Below are 16804 nucleotides of genomic sequence, written 5' to 3'. Positions count from 1 at the left end.
ACCTTCTTTTATTTCTGAGATGTAAGATGGGGTGATATCTGTAGCATAACATCCCATTATTTCCCTTCCTTTTTTCTTAGCTTTCAAATGGAATGATATTTTTGATATAAGGAGTTCATGATCAGTCCCACAGTCAGCACCCGGTCTGGTACATGCTGATTTGATTGCATTCCTCCATCTCTTGCTACCTATTATATAATCAATCTGATTTTTATAATTTCCATCTGGTGATGTCCATGTATATAGTCTTCGTTTATGTAATTGGAAATATGTATTTGCAATAAAGAGGTTATTTGAAATGCAGAATTCCACTAGTCGTATCCCAGCATCATTTCTTTTCCCAAGACCATATCTTCCAACATGTCCTGGAGTCTCTTCTTTTCCTACTTTTGCATTCCAGTCACCAAGAATAAAGAGTGCATCTTTTTTTGGTAAATTATTAACTGTTTCTTGAAGCTTTTCATAAAACCCTTCAATTTCTTCTTCTGTCGCTTCTGTAGTAGGAGCATAAACTTGAATGATTGACAGATTGACTGGTTTTCCCTGCATCCTCAAGACTATGATTCTGTCACTAACTGGTTTATAACCCAAAATAAAATTTACTAAATTCTTTTTTACAATTAGAGCCACTCCATTTTTTCTTAATTTATCATGTCCAGAATAGAAGATCCTAAAGTCATTTGAATCAAAGTGTCCCATTCCTATCCATTTAAGCTCACTGACTCCTAACACTTCTATCCCTATTCTTGTCATTTCACTTTTGATTATGTCTAGTTTTCCAGCATACATGCTTCTCACATTCCATGTTGCAAATATGTGTTGTTTGAAGAAACTTGGAACTTTCTTTTCGTGGTTGGCTGCATCAATGATTAAACTCCCTTTCTGCTTTGACTTAATCATGTCATTATATTCAATCTTAGTCAGTGAAGTTCCTTGTTCGTCCCCAGTAGAAGTTAGAGTGCTTTCGAACCTGAGGATCTCATCCTCCAACACTATATCTCTATTATGAAATTCCTTGTCCATGTAGTTTTCTTGGCATGGAAAACTACATCCAATACCTTGATGTTAAAAAAGTCAATAAGAGACATTACACCCAAACATGCAATATGGAAAACTGATGCGATATAGAAAATGTTTTATGTATATTTATGGAAAACAAGGATGTGAAAGTGGAAAACTTTATGTTATTTCTCTATGAAACATGTAATTTTTTTTATACAATTAAATTAATTAATTAATTTTGATTTTATTTTCAGTTTTGATGTAAAAACCAGAGTTTTAATTATTAATTTATTATTTTTAATTAACTGGCTGCCCAGTATTAATAAATATCATAATGAACATTAATATTATAATATATAATATATTAATAAATCTTTGTTATTTAATCTGAGTTAAGCACCTTTAAATACAAATTATTGGATGTCATTTATATTACACAAATGTCAACTAATGTGGTTTTTGTTAATTAATTTGATTTAGATTGAATTGTCACATGTACTGTACTATACCAAAAACTAGTGGTAGTATCTTACCCACATGCACATTGAAATCTAATTTGAATACCATCATTGATGATTTGTATTGAGATGTCTAATGACGTGAGGCAAATATCGGTGCAACTACCAAATTGGAAGTCCAATTGTCAATTGATTGGGCTGTCTACTTTCTTTAAACCTCTCAAAACCCAATGTTATTAATCACTGCCAAATGATTGCCATATTGCATCAAGCTATTTTTCCACTACTATTAATAATTAAATTTCAAGTGATCTGTTACTAAAGGTAGGCATTAGGTATCATCTCTTATATAAACATCTCAAAAATAATTAAATTTAATAGCCAGAGTAAACCAATAGCCGGCTGAGTGCCATAGTAGTTGATTATAAGGCTGTGGACATAAGACAATCATTCCCAGTTGACACCAGAAGTAATTGTGGATGGTTATATCTAAGATTAAATATGTTCAGAAGTGGAAATCACTTAGGGTGTCTGGAAAGTTTAACTGGCAACACATTAACACAGTATGTGGGAATTGTAGATTCGAGTCCCACTCTGGGCCAATTCCTTTCTTCCAAAACATTCTAGATTATGAAATTTAATTATTAGTAGTAGCAGAAAAAGTAGCCTGATGCATTACAGCAATCATTTGGCATAAAAGAATAATCATTTCACAGTAGTGTTCATGATTATAAGGTACTGCCACAATGCTCTACCAATTAGGAGATTGCATAATATTGGTCTTCAATATAATTTTTAAGACTTTTAGAGTGTTTTTAATATAGTAGCAATGTTTATAAAAGCTTAAACTGATTTGAAAATTTTTAGCTGTTTGTTACACATTATCTTATTTAGTTTTAAATTTTTTTTTTTATGGTAATTCTCACTAATCTAAATTTAGTAATATTTATTCATATGTAAGAGCGATAACCATATGAGGAAAACTTATTGCACAATATTAAACAACAAAATAAAACTATGAAATATGCTTTAAACTATATTATATTATACTTATTTAAATAAATAAAATATTTATATACATTTCAGAGTAAATGAAAATCATTTATTTTGATAAAAATGTTCAGTAGATAAAGCAATTACTTCAAGTACTGACTATTTTTAATAAAATTATTTGAATATTTTTATTTTGGAATAATTTTTTATTATAAACAATCTAATTTGCATTAATATTTTAGCAATATAGCTTTTCTTATCCAGTAAAATTATACAAAGAATACTTAAAACTATTGCTTGTAAGAAGAACACTTAAATTTTTTCTGTTATGACAACTGAAGAATATGCTTTTTTTACAGTCGTGTTAACTTTAAAATAGGACATTATTCATTGAGTTAATTTACTAAGACCTTTAAAATTATTTTATATTAATAACAAATGAAAATTTTTAATACACAATCAAGAACTTTTACACAGTCATCAGGTTTTTAACCTCACAAAGTCTGCATCAGGTTTTTAACTAGAAAAATTCCAAAATAAAATGCATAGAACAAACATATTTGAACATATAGAATGAAACTTTTAATAATAATTCACAAAATAACTGAAAAATTTCAATGACAACAAAGTTGGATTTTTTAAGAAATAACATAAATTACATAATTTTATATGAACAGTTACAAATAGATATAAAATTAACAATTTAATGTATTTTAATCTGTTTTGAATTGAAATGGTGAATTTCATCAAAGCAAAGATCACCAAAGGAGGCCAAAAAAGATCACCAAAAGGAAGCCACCCAGAAAAGTTATCAAGAACAACTCTCACATTGACTGAGGAGAGGCAGTCCCCGAAATATGTTATCATACTTGTAACCATATCAACTAAATAAAGATGGAATACCGCCAAGTGTTGAAATGGTAACACACCTTGTGTTAGCAAATAAAAAAAAATTTAGTGTATAATATGTACAAAAAAAATGAAAACCTAACCTGATAAGCTATACCTTTTAAACATGCTTCTGTTTGTTCTAAAATTGTTTGTCAACTATTAAAGACAAATAAACCATGTTTCCCCCCTCTGCAAGAGGGGGGGGAAAACATGGGAAACATTTTTTAACAACATGGGGGGAAAACATTTTTTATTTCATTCTTTTGAGAGTGAAATAAAAAATGAAAGAATTTGAACATTCATTAATTAATAAAACATATTAACTAATCATAATGATTTGTAGTTTTCAGTATGTTTAAAATATTGAATTCAAAGCTGAAAAGTCATGCAATGCTGGAAGTATCTCTTTTGCACTTGGTTAAATGTTAAAATGAACATCCTATATAGAGAGATTGTTATTTATTTATTTTTTTTTTTTGAAACTGTCTGTAACCAGAGTTAAAGTTGTCAAAAAATTTGTGATGGGAAAGAATGATTGTAGAAATCATAGCACAAAACAGCAATAGCACATATTTATAAACAAGAAAATTAATTAATTAATAGCTCTGGAAGTAAAAATTAGACAGAGGTCTGGAAAGCATAATCTCCAACTGTGAGACTCAGTCAGTTATAATCTCCTGATGATAATTTAGCAGTTTATTTGAAAACAAAAGCACATACTTTTGAACTAATAGATGAACCAATATATTGAAAAATACTATCTCAAAAATTTTTTACCTTTGAGAGAAATTAAAACAGGTTTGATGGATTTTGAATATTTTTTGCTTTGGAATGATTACAAAGTATAAAAATACCACTGGGAGTGTAAATATTTATTCTTAAAAATATTAAGGAAAACATGAGAAAAATAACAGCAGCTTTTGTTTTAATTTTTTAAAAATAAAAGCTGAAGGGGTTAAATTAATACATACATGGTTGTGACAATTGCAAGAGTGAGGTATATATATCATGACAGTCTCTTTCTCTAGGTATAATGAAAGTAACACACAAAAAATTTTTGCATCGTATCTGCAAAGGACAGCCAGATGGAGTTATAGATAATTTTTGAACAGTTGCAATGTGCATATGAAGAATCTGAAAGAAAAGAAATATATTTCAAATATATATCAGATAAAATAAAATTTTAAAAGTTGTAGGTATTGTAATAATATATAAATAAATACATTATATATAGCCATACATATTATATATATAATTCTTGTAAAAATAACATTATTTTCTTGAATTATTCTATTTTTCAAACAACAATGTTAGTTTGAATAAAGTACTTTTGAAGATATATTTACAGTTATTCAGATTTTTTTCTGATTTCTTTTCTTTGATAATTATTTGTCATTGTGTTCATCTTCTCCTCCCTTTCCCGAGGTCAAACAGTGCATGAAGGCTATTTTAATTAGGGTCCTAAATGCTCCCACCTTATAAGCAAACATATCATGCAGGGATGAAAATTGGACTATGAATTCTTATGGAACATTTTTGTTAGCAATTGTCCTTGGTGTATTGTAATTTGTATATCCAGAAAATGCACCTGTGAGCAGCTTTCCTGTGCCTCTCAAAAATAGGCTACCCAGCAAATCTAATTAAAAGGCTTGTTCTATGCCAGAATATACCAGCTGTGAGATTGCAGCCTGATGACAGGCCATTTGCAGTGGTAACATACCATAAGACCCTTTATTCCATCTACAAGGAGATAGCCAAATGTACTAACTCAAAAATTGCCTTTAAAAGAACTTCTACAATTTCTCAATGATTAGGAATAAAAAGGACCAAGCAAAAATGAACCACTTGCTGGGTTAATATACTATACTTATTCAAGACCACAGACTACACCACTCATTGGAGTACATAACATGAGAGCTAGGAGCCTCAAAGTAAGGATTACAGAACATGAATACATCCTTAAAACAAACACCTCTACCATGGCTCTTGCCACTTATTCTTTGGAAAATGATGTGCATGTGAACTTTGAGAAAACATGCCTCCTACATAATTCTATAAATCCACATCAACTAAAATACTTTGAAAAATTTGAAATTTATAAGGCTTTCAAAAGCAATTACTTTTGAAATTGGACAGGCAATTAACTGTAGGGAAACAGACTCAATTTCGTTAGCGTGGAGATTGTTATTCAAACTCACCTAACTCACTTTGGCAGTAATCCTTAATAGACATGTACTAACCTACACATGCTTGAACTTTAAAATATTCTGTTCAAATTTGAATTTACTGTTCTATTTTATATTCTCTTAGTCAAATCTGAGGTAGTCCGTTGTATATGGAAAAAAATTTGTTTGCAGTGAATAGTAGTTGTTTTTTGTTAGTTTTTAATGTGTTTTGTTAGTTTTGTTACTGATTTTAATGTGTTCCACAGTTCTTTTGCTGTTTGGATTTAAACAAGTTTCTGACATTGACACTACAGTAATGAGCAAATAAGCAGGAAAGGCTATAAACTTACTTGACTCACCAGCAATTGATCAAATACATAAGGCTAATCATGCCAAGCTTATGAGACACATTGTGGCTGTCTGCCATGTTTTTCTTTTGTATAATTGTATATAGAATAAGAACTCCTCCTTTCCTGTCACGTGACAGGAGCTGTACTGTTTGTGGGTCCTGATTGGCCAATTTACAAAAGGAGAGGAAGGGGGTCCCTGCCTGAAGGAGACCTGGGAAAATCAGGAGTTCACGAGAGTCACTTTTTTGGGTTCACCACCGAGGAGACCAGGCAAGAGTGACTGAGAGACAAGCTACAAGGCTTAGGACAAGAGAAAGAGGGTCAGTATAGACCATGTAGGAATGAGAAATTAAAACTAAGCAAGCTAGCTGTTCCATATAAGGTCAAGGACCTGCCTCAGCACCTATTTAAGAGTAACTGTCTTTTTTTTTATTCTCCTGGATGCTTACGGATTGGACATTCACCATCCACGAAGCGACCATTGTCGACATACCCCAGTATCAGAACCCATCGACCCAAGCTATCAGTAGTCTATCCAATCATCCTTCATCCTTCCTTTTCTCTTTCTAGTTGTAAGTAGTAATAGTATTAGGTTTAAGTTGAATTGTAATTATTTTAGTTTTAAGCAAAATTATACATAAATTAATTGTTGCAGGAAGTTCGAGCAAGAGTGGGGACATTGTATATCTATATATATAAAAATGAATGAATGTATGTCTGTTGTCTGTCGTTCATGCATTACTACACCATTTATCCGATTGACATGAAACTTTAGGAAGTTGTTCAATACACTCCGGCGAAGGTTTCTGGCATAGTACATTTATACTACGATAGGTGGCACGCGTGTATAGGAGCACTTCATATATAAAGTTGACATGAAGAGCGCATGTGCATAAGTTTGCTTTATTCAAACTCTTCGTCTTAATGTTTGATTTTATGTTTGAATTTATATTTATGAATGATTCTGGAAGATCCAGCTTTCGAATTTAGTAAACCTGAAGAAGAACCCAGAAAGAGTTACAAAAACGTTTATTCATCACTTAGTGGTATTATGCACTGGTCAGTGGTTGCAGTGAATCTTAATTATCGTTATCCCGGTGTGGTAAGCAGATATCTAAAAATTTTCTAATTAGTCTCAGAAGAGGGGAGACATTCTTGCACTCGATAAAATGGGTAAGATTGTCTATAATCTAATAATATTAATCTTCGCTATCAATACTTTTTTCTCGAGCAATGCCGAGCTCATCTTCTAGTATATAAATAATTGTTCTCTGTAATGGGCAGTCTGATCTGTTTCATCATTCGTTCAATAAAAACAATTTGATTGTTATTTGCATTGTCATTTTATCACATGTTTTCCAATCTTCAAAACATTATTAAGGTACCTCTTTATGTTCCAATCAAAATGACAGTAACATTCCATACTAATAAACATATTCAACGATTAGAAGTTTTCAAATGATAGAACTGTTTTTTGTGTGTTTCATCCTGAAGAGGGCCACTAAAAGACGGCCAAAAACGTTCGAGCATTAAAATTTTTTGTTCATTCAGTGCTGGAATTAGCATTTAGGTGTTAATTGTTGTGTCTAATAAAAGGATGGTGTTGCATGGTTGTAATGGCTTAACATTGTGGTTGGCATGGAGCCATGCTGTTTGTTTATTTTAATTGACTCTATTCATATGAAATATAAGAGAAAATAAAGATCAAAATCCTATCAAAGGGTGTAGGGTATATAGGAAAATGGGTGTAATCTAAACATACATACCAGTGATTTCAACTTAATGAGACTGTATTATATAGAAAGCCCTATACATCATGTCCAGAACATGCTGACAACTTCATGTTTGTGTATAGTTTTATGTAAAATAAATTTGCCCTAAATAATAATTTTTAAAGTCAAAACTTGTCACAGCATAGACTGCACACACATTTTTTGGCAAGTAATAGGAATATTTATCATATTTATGATTTTTTTTTATTCCATATGTAATCAATGGTCTAATCATTCTTATGAATAAATTAGAACAGCTAAGTTTCTTTAAATTATTTTGAATTAAAAAAGAATGTTCAAGCTCCCTGTTTTCTTGAGATCAAGACAAGAAAAATAAATTTCAGTTAAATCCTAGTACTTTTGGGCTTTCTAACCTATCTTTGATTATCAATATAGCAGTGACAGAAAATATGACTTGGATTTTAAGTGGGAGGAGGAGGAGGAGGAGGAGGAGAAAAGGTTTCTGGTTACATTACAAGTAAGAAAAAATGTTAATAAAAGATTAGAAAAAAGTTAGGCTGAGACTCCACTAGCATAAAAACAGGCATAAAACCCCTCGCTTTAAAAGCTTTTAATCACATAACTATGATATTTTATGTCCAAACAGGTAATAAAACCAGTGTAAAAGTGAGTTGAGCAGTGTTCAACTTTCAACATGAATATGGCCGTAAAATGGTACCATCCACCAATCAGAAGTCAGTGAAAGTTAGGTCATTGTGACAGTGCGAAAATGGCAGAAAACGAGCTTTTGTAGAATAAACTTTTTATCATACAGGCGTTAATTACGAATGACTGTCGTCAGACCGACAAGCGCTTTTGACGCTAATTATTTTCGTCTTCTTCAGGCCGTTAACAGTTAAATTCTTGCCAGGCTATTTAATTTAAATTAAATAGCCTGGCAGGACACCCACGAAGACTTCTTAGCTTTCAAAGATTGTCTCGCAACCATTTATACCACAATTAATTTTACCTGGGAAAAAGACAAAGAAAATGAGATAGCATTCTTAGATCTAAAAATTGTTAAATCCCAGGATACCATAATGTATTCCGTATTCCACAAGTTCAACAATGTACCTCCCATAATCCCCGCTACAGCATACCAGCCACAACGTTACATCAATGCGGCAATCACACCTTTAATTAGGAGGGCCTTTCTTTTATCTTCCAGTCAAGCTGCTATCGATACCGAACTTAATAACATTCACTGTGCGGTAAATGAGGCAGGCTACAATAGTGCTAAATTTATCTACATCTTAAACAAAGTAAAAAGATTGCTTTTTCCTCCTACTACACTGCATCTCCCAAAAGAATCCACAATAGCCCTTCCCGCAATACCATTTTGTGGTCATGTCACTCTTCATATTTGCCGTATTTTTAGGCAGCATGCCCTATTTTTGCCAATTTCCCCACAGCCAAATCTTAGGAGGTTGCTGTCCAATGACAGGGATCCTACTTCCATTTTAGAAAGATCGGGGATTTATTCTATCCCATTAGACAGCATGTCGGGTGGTCGCACTCAATATATTGGCGCGACAACAAGAATGTTGTCGTGTCGTATTACGGAACATCAGTATTCTATCAGGGAAGGCAAGAATGAAACTGAGCTCGCTAAAATGGTATTACAACACCAACATACCCCGTTGTGGGACGAGGTGGCCATAATAAGACAGTGCAATAACAGAAATATTATATATATTTGGGAGGCCCTCCTTACCAACAAACTAAATCCCTGCAACACCCCCACACTTGATTTGCCCCCTTTGTGGATCAGTTTGTATAGTTCTCTAAACCAACATATCTAGCTCCGTAATTTGGAGGCGCACAGCACATGCGCATTACAACCGCGTGTGTTTTTGTTGTAAATTATTGCTTCCATTCCAATACGTTAGAACGCTTGGAACGGTCAGTTATTTGTAACCAAAAAAAGGAATTTAACCATTTTAACGGCCTGAAGAAGACGAAAATAATTAGCGTCGAAAGCACTTGTCGGTCTGATGACAGTCATTGGTAATTAACACCTGTATGATAAAAAGTTTATTCTATTAAATAGTCGGCGTGCTGTCCACTTTTGTATTAACAAGCTTTTGTATATGTTCCCTCGTGGCTACTCTAGAATAGGTGTAGAAAGATTTATCGAAAACATCCAAAAGTATTCGTGTATCTACAACAAGAGGTATCCCGATTATAATAATGTTTGCCTAAAACATGCAATATGGATGGCCAAAGGAAAATCCTTCAATTTAGAGGAGTATATAATAATAAAAGCTAAGCTTATAAATGCTGTATATTATCTTAATAATATGATGATAAAAGTTAATATATGAATGTAAAAAGATTATTTTTACTACATTTGTAATTATAGTACAGAAAAAACTCTTAGGGGCCGTCCATAAATTACGTAAGGTGTTTTGGGGTGGGTGGGGGTAAAGGATTTCTTACTATTTCTTACTCAGGGGTAGGGGGGTAATAGATCTCATCTTACGTAATATTCTTATTTTTATTTTTTGATCTCGTTGAGTGGTGGCGTTTTGAATTTGGCTTCAATTTGGCAGTTTCGATTAAGAATGCTGGTTGTCTCGTGTGACGTGATAGAGTAATAACGCTAACAGATTTACGCTCTACACATTTTCTGTCATGGGAGAAAGGCCGTGCGGTGGTTTCTCTCTCTTGTTTTTTATTAGAATAAGTGCACCACTCCTTTGGGTTGTTTAACACTAAGAATTCATAAACCAAAATGCATGATACAAAGTAAACATAAAATTAGTATTCGGCTTTCAGTGAAAACTAAAATGTAAAACCAGAAATTATAAATAGTCTTTTCTTCCATATTTTTTAACATCATTGTAAAAAGCATGAAATAGTGGTTTCTGAACAAGCTTATCGAGTGGACGTGGCCACCCGAAACCAAGCGTAAAAATTTCTAATCTCAGAATAAGTGTATGTTGATCGTAAATTGGACAATGATAGATCATATGGTCGACGGTGTCTAGGTTTTCTATACACAAAAGCAAGGAGCAGTTTCTGCCCGGTTATACATCGCTTGGTAGCTTCTAAAATTACCATGCTCAGTAAGTAGTTGAGCAGTAGCAAACGTTAAATCTCTAAGTAGTGATGAGAACCTGCATTCAACACTAGGAAAATAAAGTCTTGTTATTCTACCAGTTTTACTGCTTAACTACTTTTACTGGTTCCACTTTTGCATAACGTTGTTACGAATATAATTTTTAAGGCTGCTACGTGAGAGAGGGATGCGAATGTAGTCCAAATCAGTGTCCTTAGCCTCAAAGTCGTCTTTTTCATTTCCTAGTATGCCAGTATAGCCAGGAACAAATATAGAAGTTATCTTATTTACATGGTTTTTAATATGGTGCTGGATATATGCGATTTTATTGCTATTGCAATTGGGATTTAATAGAGCTTTTAGGACAGACAGAGAATCACTGTAAATGTTGATAGACAGAGTTTCGTTTGGTAGTGAAGTGGCCCACTGAACAGCTTGGTAGTCGGCATCTTCTTCAGCTTAATAGATGGAGGTATGTTGGAGGTATCTGTACCTTCTAACATATTTTTGGCAAAATATGTCAGTTTGGATGAAGATACAGATAATTGAGCCGAAAAGAAGTGAACTTTTGGACCCATCTGTGAAGATATTAATGTCTGCGTGATTATCCATGGAGGAAGCAGATGACACCAAATAACCTTGTTCACAGGATGATGATCAGAGATAGTAGGGTAATTGCAATGTGGTAGCGTATGAACAGCCGTAGATAGGAGTAGAGATTGTTGTTGAGCCTTGACGTTTGTAGTTCTGATGTAGTAGTTTAGAACCTTTTCTACGATACATAGTGGCAAAGGAATAAGCTCCGCTAGTATCAGAGAGGCATTAGTAAAAACTGTTCTGCCGCACTTTGAAATTCTGATGTCAAACTGGCTTTGAAGAGAGAGTAATTTACTTGCTACTGAACTTTTATTAGTTACATGATCACAGCCAGAGGCCGCGTAAAGTAGCATTGGTTGTATTGCCCCATTATATAGAGTTTTATAAGCTTTATTATTTAGTCCCCAAGTGCACCTAACACATTTTAGCAGCATGTAGTTTATTTTCTTGGCCTTAGCCAAGATGTAATCAATATGGCAACGGAATATAGTTTCTTTCTATTCTCTCTTGTTTTATCTTGTATGATGTTTCTTTTACACATGCTCAAGCTAGTCGATCTGACAAAGTTTTTTGCGTCTTTTGCGAACATTAAAATTAATATAAAAACAATTATAATGACGTTGATTAATGATGATGATAATAATAATAATATTGTTAATAATTAAAAAATAAAGTTCTTAAAATAAATTGTTCATTCGAATTCATTAAATTTTTATATTTTAAAATGTGTTCACATAAAGTCTTTTATAAATATTAGTACATATTAATTAACTAGTTAATAATTATATATTTTGGACCTAAGGTGTTTAGGGTTTCATTAAAAAAATTTTTTTGGTTAATTTAAAATCTTTCTATAAAATCATGCCAAAATATTATGTAAGATAGGAAGGGGAGGGGGGATAAAAAGAAAATATTACTTTTTCTTACACGGGTGGGTGGGGGTCTAGAATGGCCGAAATCGCCCTTACGTAATTTATGGACGGCCCCTTAGAATATAATCATTGTCTTTATAACTTCGATAGTACCGTCACCATAAAAAATTCGCTAGCAGGATCTCCACCGCAATTCAGATACAAATGCAAATAGGTCACGTGATTAAAAGTTTTTACAGAGAAGGTTTTTACGCCTGTTTTTACACTAGTGGAGTCTCAGTCTTATATATATATAAGAAATAACACCTTAACTGATTGTTGAGGAATGAAGGAAAGAGGAAGTTACAGGATAAAGCTAGAGTTTATATAGTATCAACAAAGAAAAGCAAGAACAAAATGTGTTATACAGAGGTGGCAAGTAGGAACTTGAGAGCTAGATTGAAGGAGTTCAGGGATGACTGCAAGAGAGGAAAAGGGAAAGGGTCACCAGAGCTTTAGCTGAGACAGCATGGAAAAGAGACTGAAGCCTAGTACTTAAATGCAGAAACAAAAATTATCAATGAAAATCAGTTTTACTGTCAAAGCTGACAGAAAATTAAAATTAATGAAATATAAATTTGAAAATTTTCAACTTCTGTAGTGTTCAACTACAACTACTTCAACTACAGAAGTTGAAAATTTTCTGAAAAGAAAGCAAAACAAAAATAACACCAATAGGAAGGATATCACACGAAACAAATGCATTTGAACTATAGTGGTTGGCATGCCTAGATTTGTTCCATTTATTATCTAAATAAAATATTAACTGGTCAAATTAGTCTACTTACAGCAAAATGTATTGTGGCTGCTAGCCTTATATATTATTTAAAATTTACATGTTTTGATAATTTTAATTCTCAATGTCTTTCCTTTGTTCTTGTCTTCCCTTTCTAGAACTTTCTATCCCTTTCTAATCCTTCTTTTGTAAGGATGGAGGGGTCTGTTCTGAGAAACATCAATAGAGAGAACGACGACAGGACCAAAGGAAAAAGAGAAACTGCTCATTCTTAACCTCAATTTCGGAGAGGATGCATGGAGGTCCTCACAGTCTGAGGAGGAAAGAATGGAAAAGCGGAAATGAGCATTGTATCAACACTCAATCTTCACAGTATTTATAATCATGTAGTTATCCCTAACTTTAATTAATTAATTAATCTATTTTGAAATATTTTCTCACTCAAATATGTCTTTTGTTTTCTTTTACTACTGGTATAACTGAAATTAAAATAAGAAAATTCAATTGACACTGCAACATTTTTCAATAGCATTTTTATCACACAGATGGCCATATTTCAAGTTTCCATGTTTCAGTTTTTGTATATAGGTACTGTCATTCAATGCAGAAAGATGATGGAACAACAAGTGTTTGCTTACATTTATGTCAATGTTTTCCCATCATCCATTTCTACATGCAAGTATTATGCTCAACATGAAATGGAGGCAGAATAAAATATTAAAAGAGATGTTTCAGGATAATGTAGTAAATTCCCAGGTGATCATCCCATGTTTAGGATTTACATTGACTGCTCCAAGATGGGTGATGATGTGGGTGCTGCTTTTGTAGTTTACTCCAACTTATGCCGCAAGCTTCACAATGCTTCCTTCCGTCTAGGTACATACTGCTCAATAGCACAGGCTGAAACTTTAGCTATTTATATGAGCTTAATTCACATTAGGCATAGAAAGGACAAAAAGACACTACAGTAGAGTGTCGATTATCCAAATCAATTGGGGACTGGGGTTGTTCAGAAAATCGATTTTTTGGATAACTGATTATGTATGGAAAAATACATTATTAATATAGTATATTAGTATATCCCATGTTTAAATTTTTCTCCATTGCATGTCACTTTATGTTGAATTTTCATCAATGTTAAGCCTAACGAAAATTTTTATAATAATCATCGTGGCTATTGTATCGTTAAAAATTATTTCTTTATTTTATACAAACAAAATAAATATTTTGAAAAATATAAAAACAAAAAAATTATACTTTAGAAGTTAATCTAGTATCAAAAACGTTCAATTCAGCACGACATAGTCCGACTGGAACACTTTCAGTTAACCAATGTTTCAGTTGATCGACATTCGGATAATCGACACTCGACTGTACTTACACTATCGCATTTATTCTGACAGTAGGGTAGCTTTACACAGGATTGCGAAGTCTGATAGCCACTAAAAACTCGTCCATCTCATACACCACATTCTCAGACACTTAGATAACAACATTAGAATAGATTTCCAATGGGACCCAGGTTGTGCAGGTGTTCTCGACAATGAGACCACGGACCATTTCGCCAAACAATCTGCAAAGTCTTCAGTCACTAGTACTTTCAGTTACATTCCTACCTCAAACATCAACACTCACATCAAGAAGCAAATCTTCATTCTCTGGCAAGACAACTGAGACCATGACACCACTGGTAGGCTCTCACCTGCACTTTCATCCCCAATGTTGACACTACTACGATTCTTCACAACTTTTACCCTAGTTACACCCTCACTCGGCTACTTACAGGACACGGCAACTTTAAGCAATACTTGCATATATTTGACCTTGGGGACAATCCACAATACGACTGTGGTATTCAGGAAGACCAAACACCACTTCACTTAGTTTTCGATGCAATAGGTACAATCACATTAGAGATAGCTTAATGAGAGCTGCTATTCTTGAAGAGTACAATTGGCCTTGCAACCCGCACCAACTCATTCACACACATACAATGCTCCATCATCTACTCACATTCATATCCCTTGGGGCTCTTGCAAGCACTCAATCCAGAGACACAGATGGCAATTAACTTTCCCTTGCTTTGTTTCAACTGTCGATATATAGCTGCCTTTCAACTTTGTATTTTAATTCTTATTTTCTGTCTCTGTCTTTTTTCACTCTAAATTTGGTTAGTCCTAGCTGTAAGTTAGATTAGAGACTCTTAGCTTGGTTTCCAGTTGGATTACGATAGGTTAGGTTAAATTAGATTAGGGTTAGTTAGCTTTAGTCGTCTGGTTAGGTTCATCCTAAGTTGTGGTAGTTAGTTTAGTTAGTGAGTACGTTAATGTTTGAAAAATAGAATAAAAATAAAAAATAAAAACTTTGGGGTCTTTCTCATTTGTCTCTGTCGGTCTGTTTATCTTGTCTAGTTTGTCATGTATTTGTTTGCTATGTTTGTTTTGTCGTGTATTTATTGTACTATCTGTCAATTAAGTAGTTTTAAGATTTGCGATCGCATTCAGTTTTATTAGTTAGTTATTTTATTCAGTTTCTACTAACAGCCACTTGGCACTAACTTCTACACTTAGCTATTTGTGGTGGCACTGAATCATTGGTGTTCACTGTATACGGGTTTTCTTTTAGACCCTTCGGGGGACTATGGCCTCGCAGCCTAAAAGCTGTGAGGCCATAGTCCCCCGAAGCCTTATGTACACCATTCAAAGGGATCCTACCTTTCTCTACTGTCTATCTCCTCTTCCCTCCTCCTTCCCCTGCCCTTTCCCTTACTCTCTTTCTGCCGGCTAAACATTTCGTGTACGGCCAATGTCTTTCTTTTATGTTTGTATGTATATCCATGGTTTCTGAGATAAAAATTACTGACCACTACTAGTGAATTACCCTGTAGGCTAAAAGCACTTCAGAAAGTTGGTATAATGAAAATCTGTATGTTTAAATCTGTAAAGAAAACAACTACTGTAATTATTACATTAATTCTATGCTACTTATTCAAATCTATTGATATTTCATTTCTAATTTTATTTTAATTTACTTAAAAAAGTATTCATTGAAAAACAAACCCATAATTCTTTTCTTCCTTTGGGATCAGAAAATATTAAATGAGTTGCCGTCAGGTACAAGGTTCCTACGGAAGTCTTCTTGTTATTGAAACGATCTAACATTCGAACATTTTCTACCTAGAAAACAAAAAAAGTATAAATACTTTGGAATTAATAATTTTATTAAGTTTTAAAAACAAGTTAACATTTGAATTAATGGCTTTCTTTAGCACTAAATTAAATATTTTTATATATTTTATATAGCATAAATTTATTGCAATAAATATTAAAGGAAGTAGCATATTACAAATTTCAAGGCAAAATAATTTTTTATAAAAAGATATATACATATACAACAAGTCATAATTCATATAAGGATAGTTTAATATATATAACAGTATAAAATACAGGTAAAATAAATATAAAAATATTAAATGAACAAATTACATAAATAAACACAAACAAATAAAATCACCAAATCTCATTAATTTAAATTTAATAAAATTAATATTAATATTTTATTCTACCCAAAAAACCTTTCATTTCATACATTAGCTAATTTGGTCTACATTATATTTTACAATATAAAAATTTTATTAAAATTAAAAAGATATTCCGATAATAGATCATTCACAGCCTCTATACACCTGTAAAAAAAATCAGATTTAAAAAATCCTTCAGTCCTTGGTTGTCAACAATAGCAACAATAGTAGATGATGACCTATTATATTAAGCAGACATTTGTATATTGACATAAGTAATGTATATCAGTTTAACAATCAGTTTCAATCACTGTGTACTGATGCAAAAGAAGGTAAAATTGTTTTTGA

At 32.7% G+C, this 16804-nt stretch overlaps 1 protein-coding gene across 1 annotated transcript in view; it reads right to left on the bottom strand.

Annotated features, from left to right (window-relative positions):
• The window catches only part of LOC111642263 (myotubularin-related protein 8-like), a 101336-nt gene that overhangs the window by 51912 nt on the left and 32620 nt on the right, over positions 1 to 16804 (bottom strand). The window contains exons 3-4 of the mRNA XM_023388585.1: positions 15996 to 16112; positions 4316 to 4478 (exon numbers count right to left, since the gene is read on the bottom strand). Of these exons, the coding sequence (XP_023244353.1) occupies positions 4316 to 4478; positions 15996 to 16112 (280 nt within the window). The remainder of the gene's footprint in view (positions 1 to 4315; positions 4479 to 15995; positions 16113 to 16804) is intronic.

This window comes from Centruroides sculpturatus, unplaced genomic scaffold, assembly GCF_000671375.1.
Source record: "Centruroides sculpturatus isolate CEXI.00-Female unplaced genomic scaffold, Cexi_2.0 scaffold1442, whole genome shotgun sequence".
In the NCBI taxonomy this organism is placed as follows: domain Eukaryota; kingdom Metazoa; phylum Arthropoda; class Arachnida; order Scorpiones; family Buthidae; genus Centruroides; species Centruroides sculpturatus.
The sequence above is the reverse complement of the archived record's forward strand: the minus strand, read 5'-3'. Positions and strand labels throughout refer to the sequence as shown.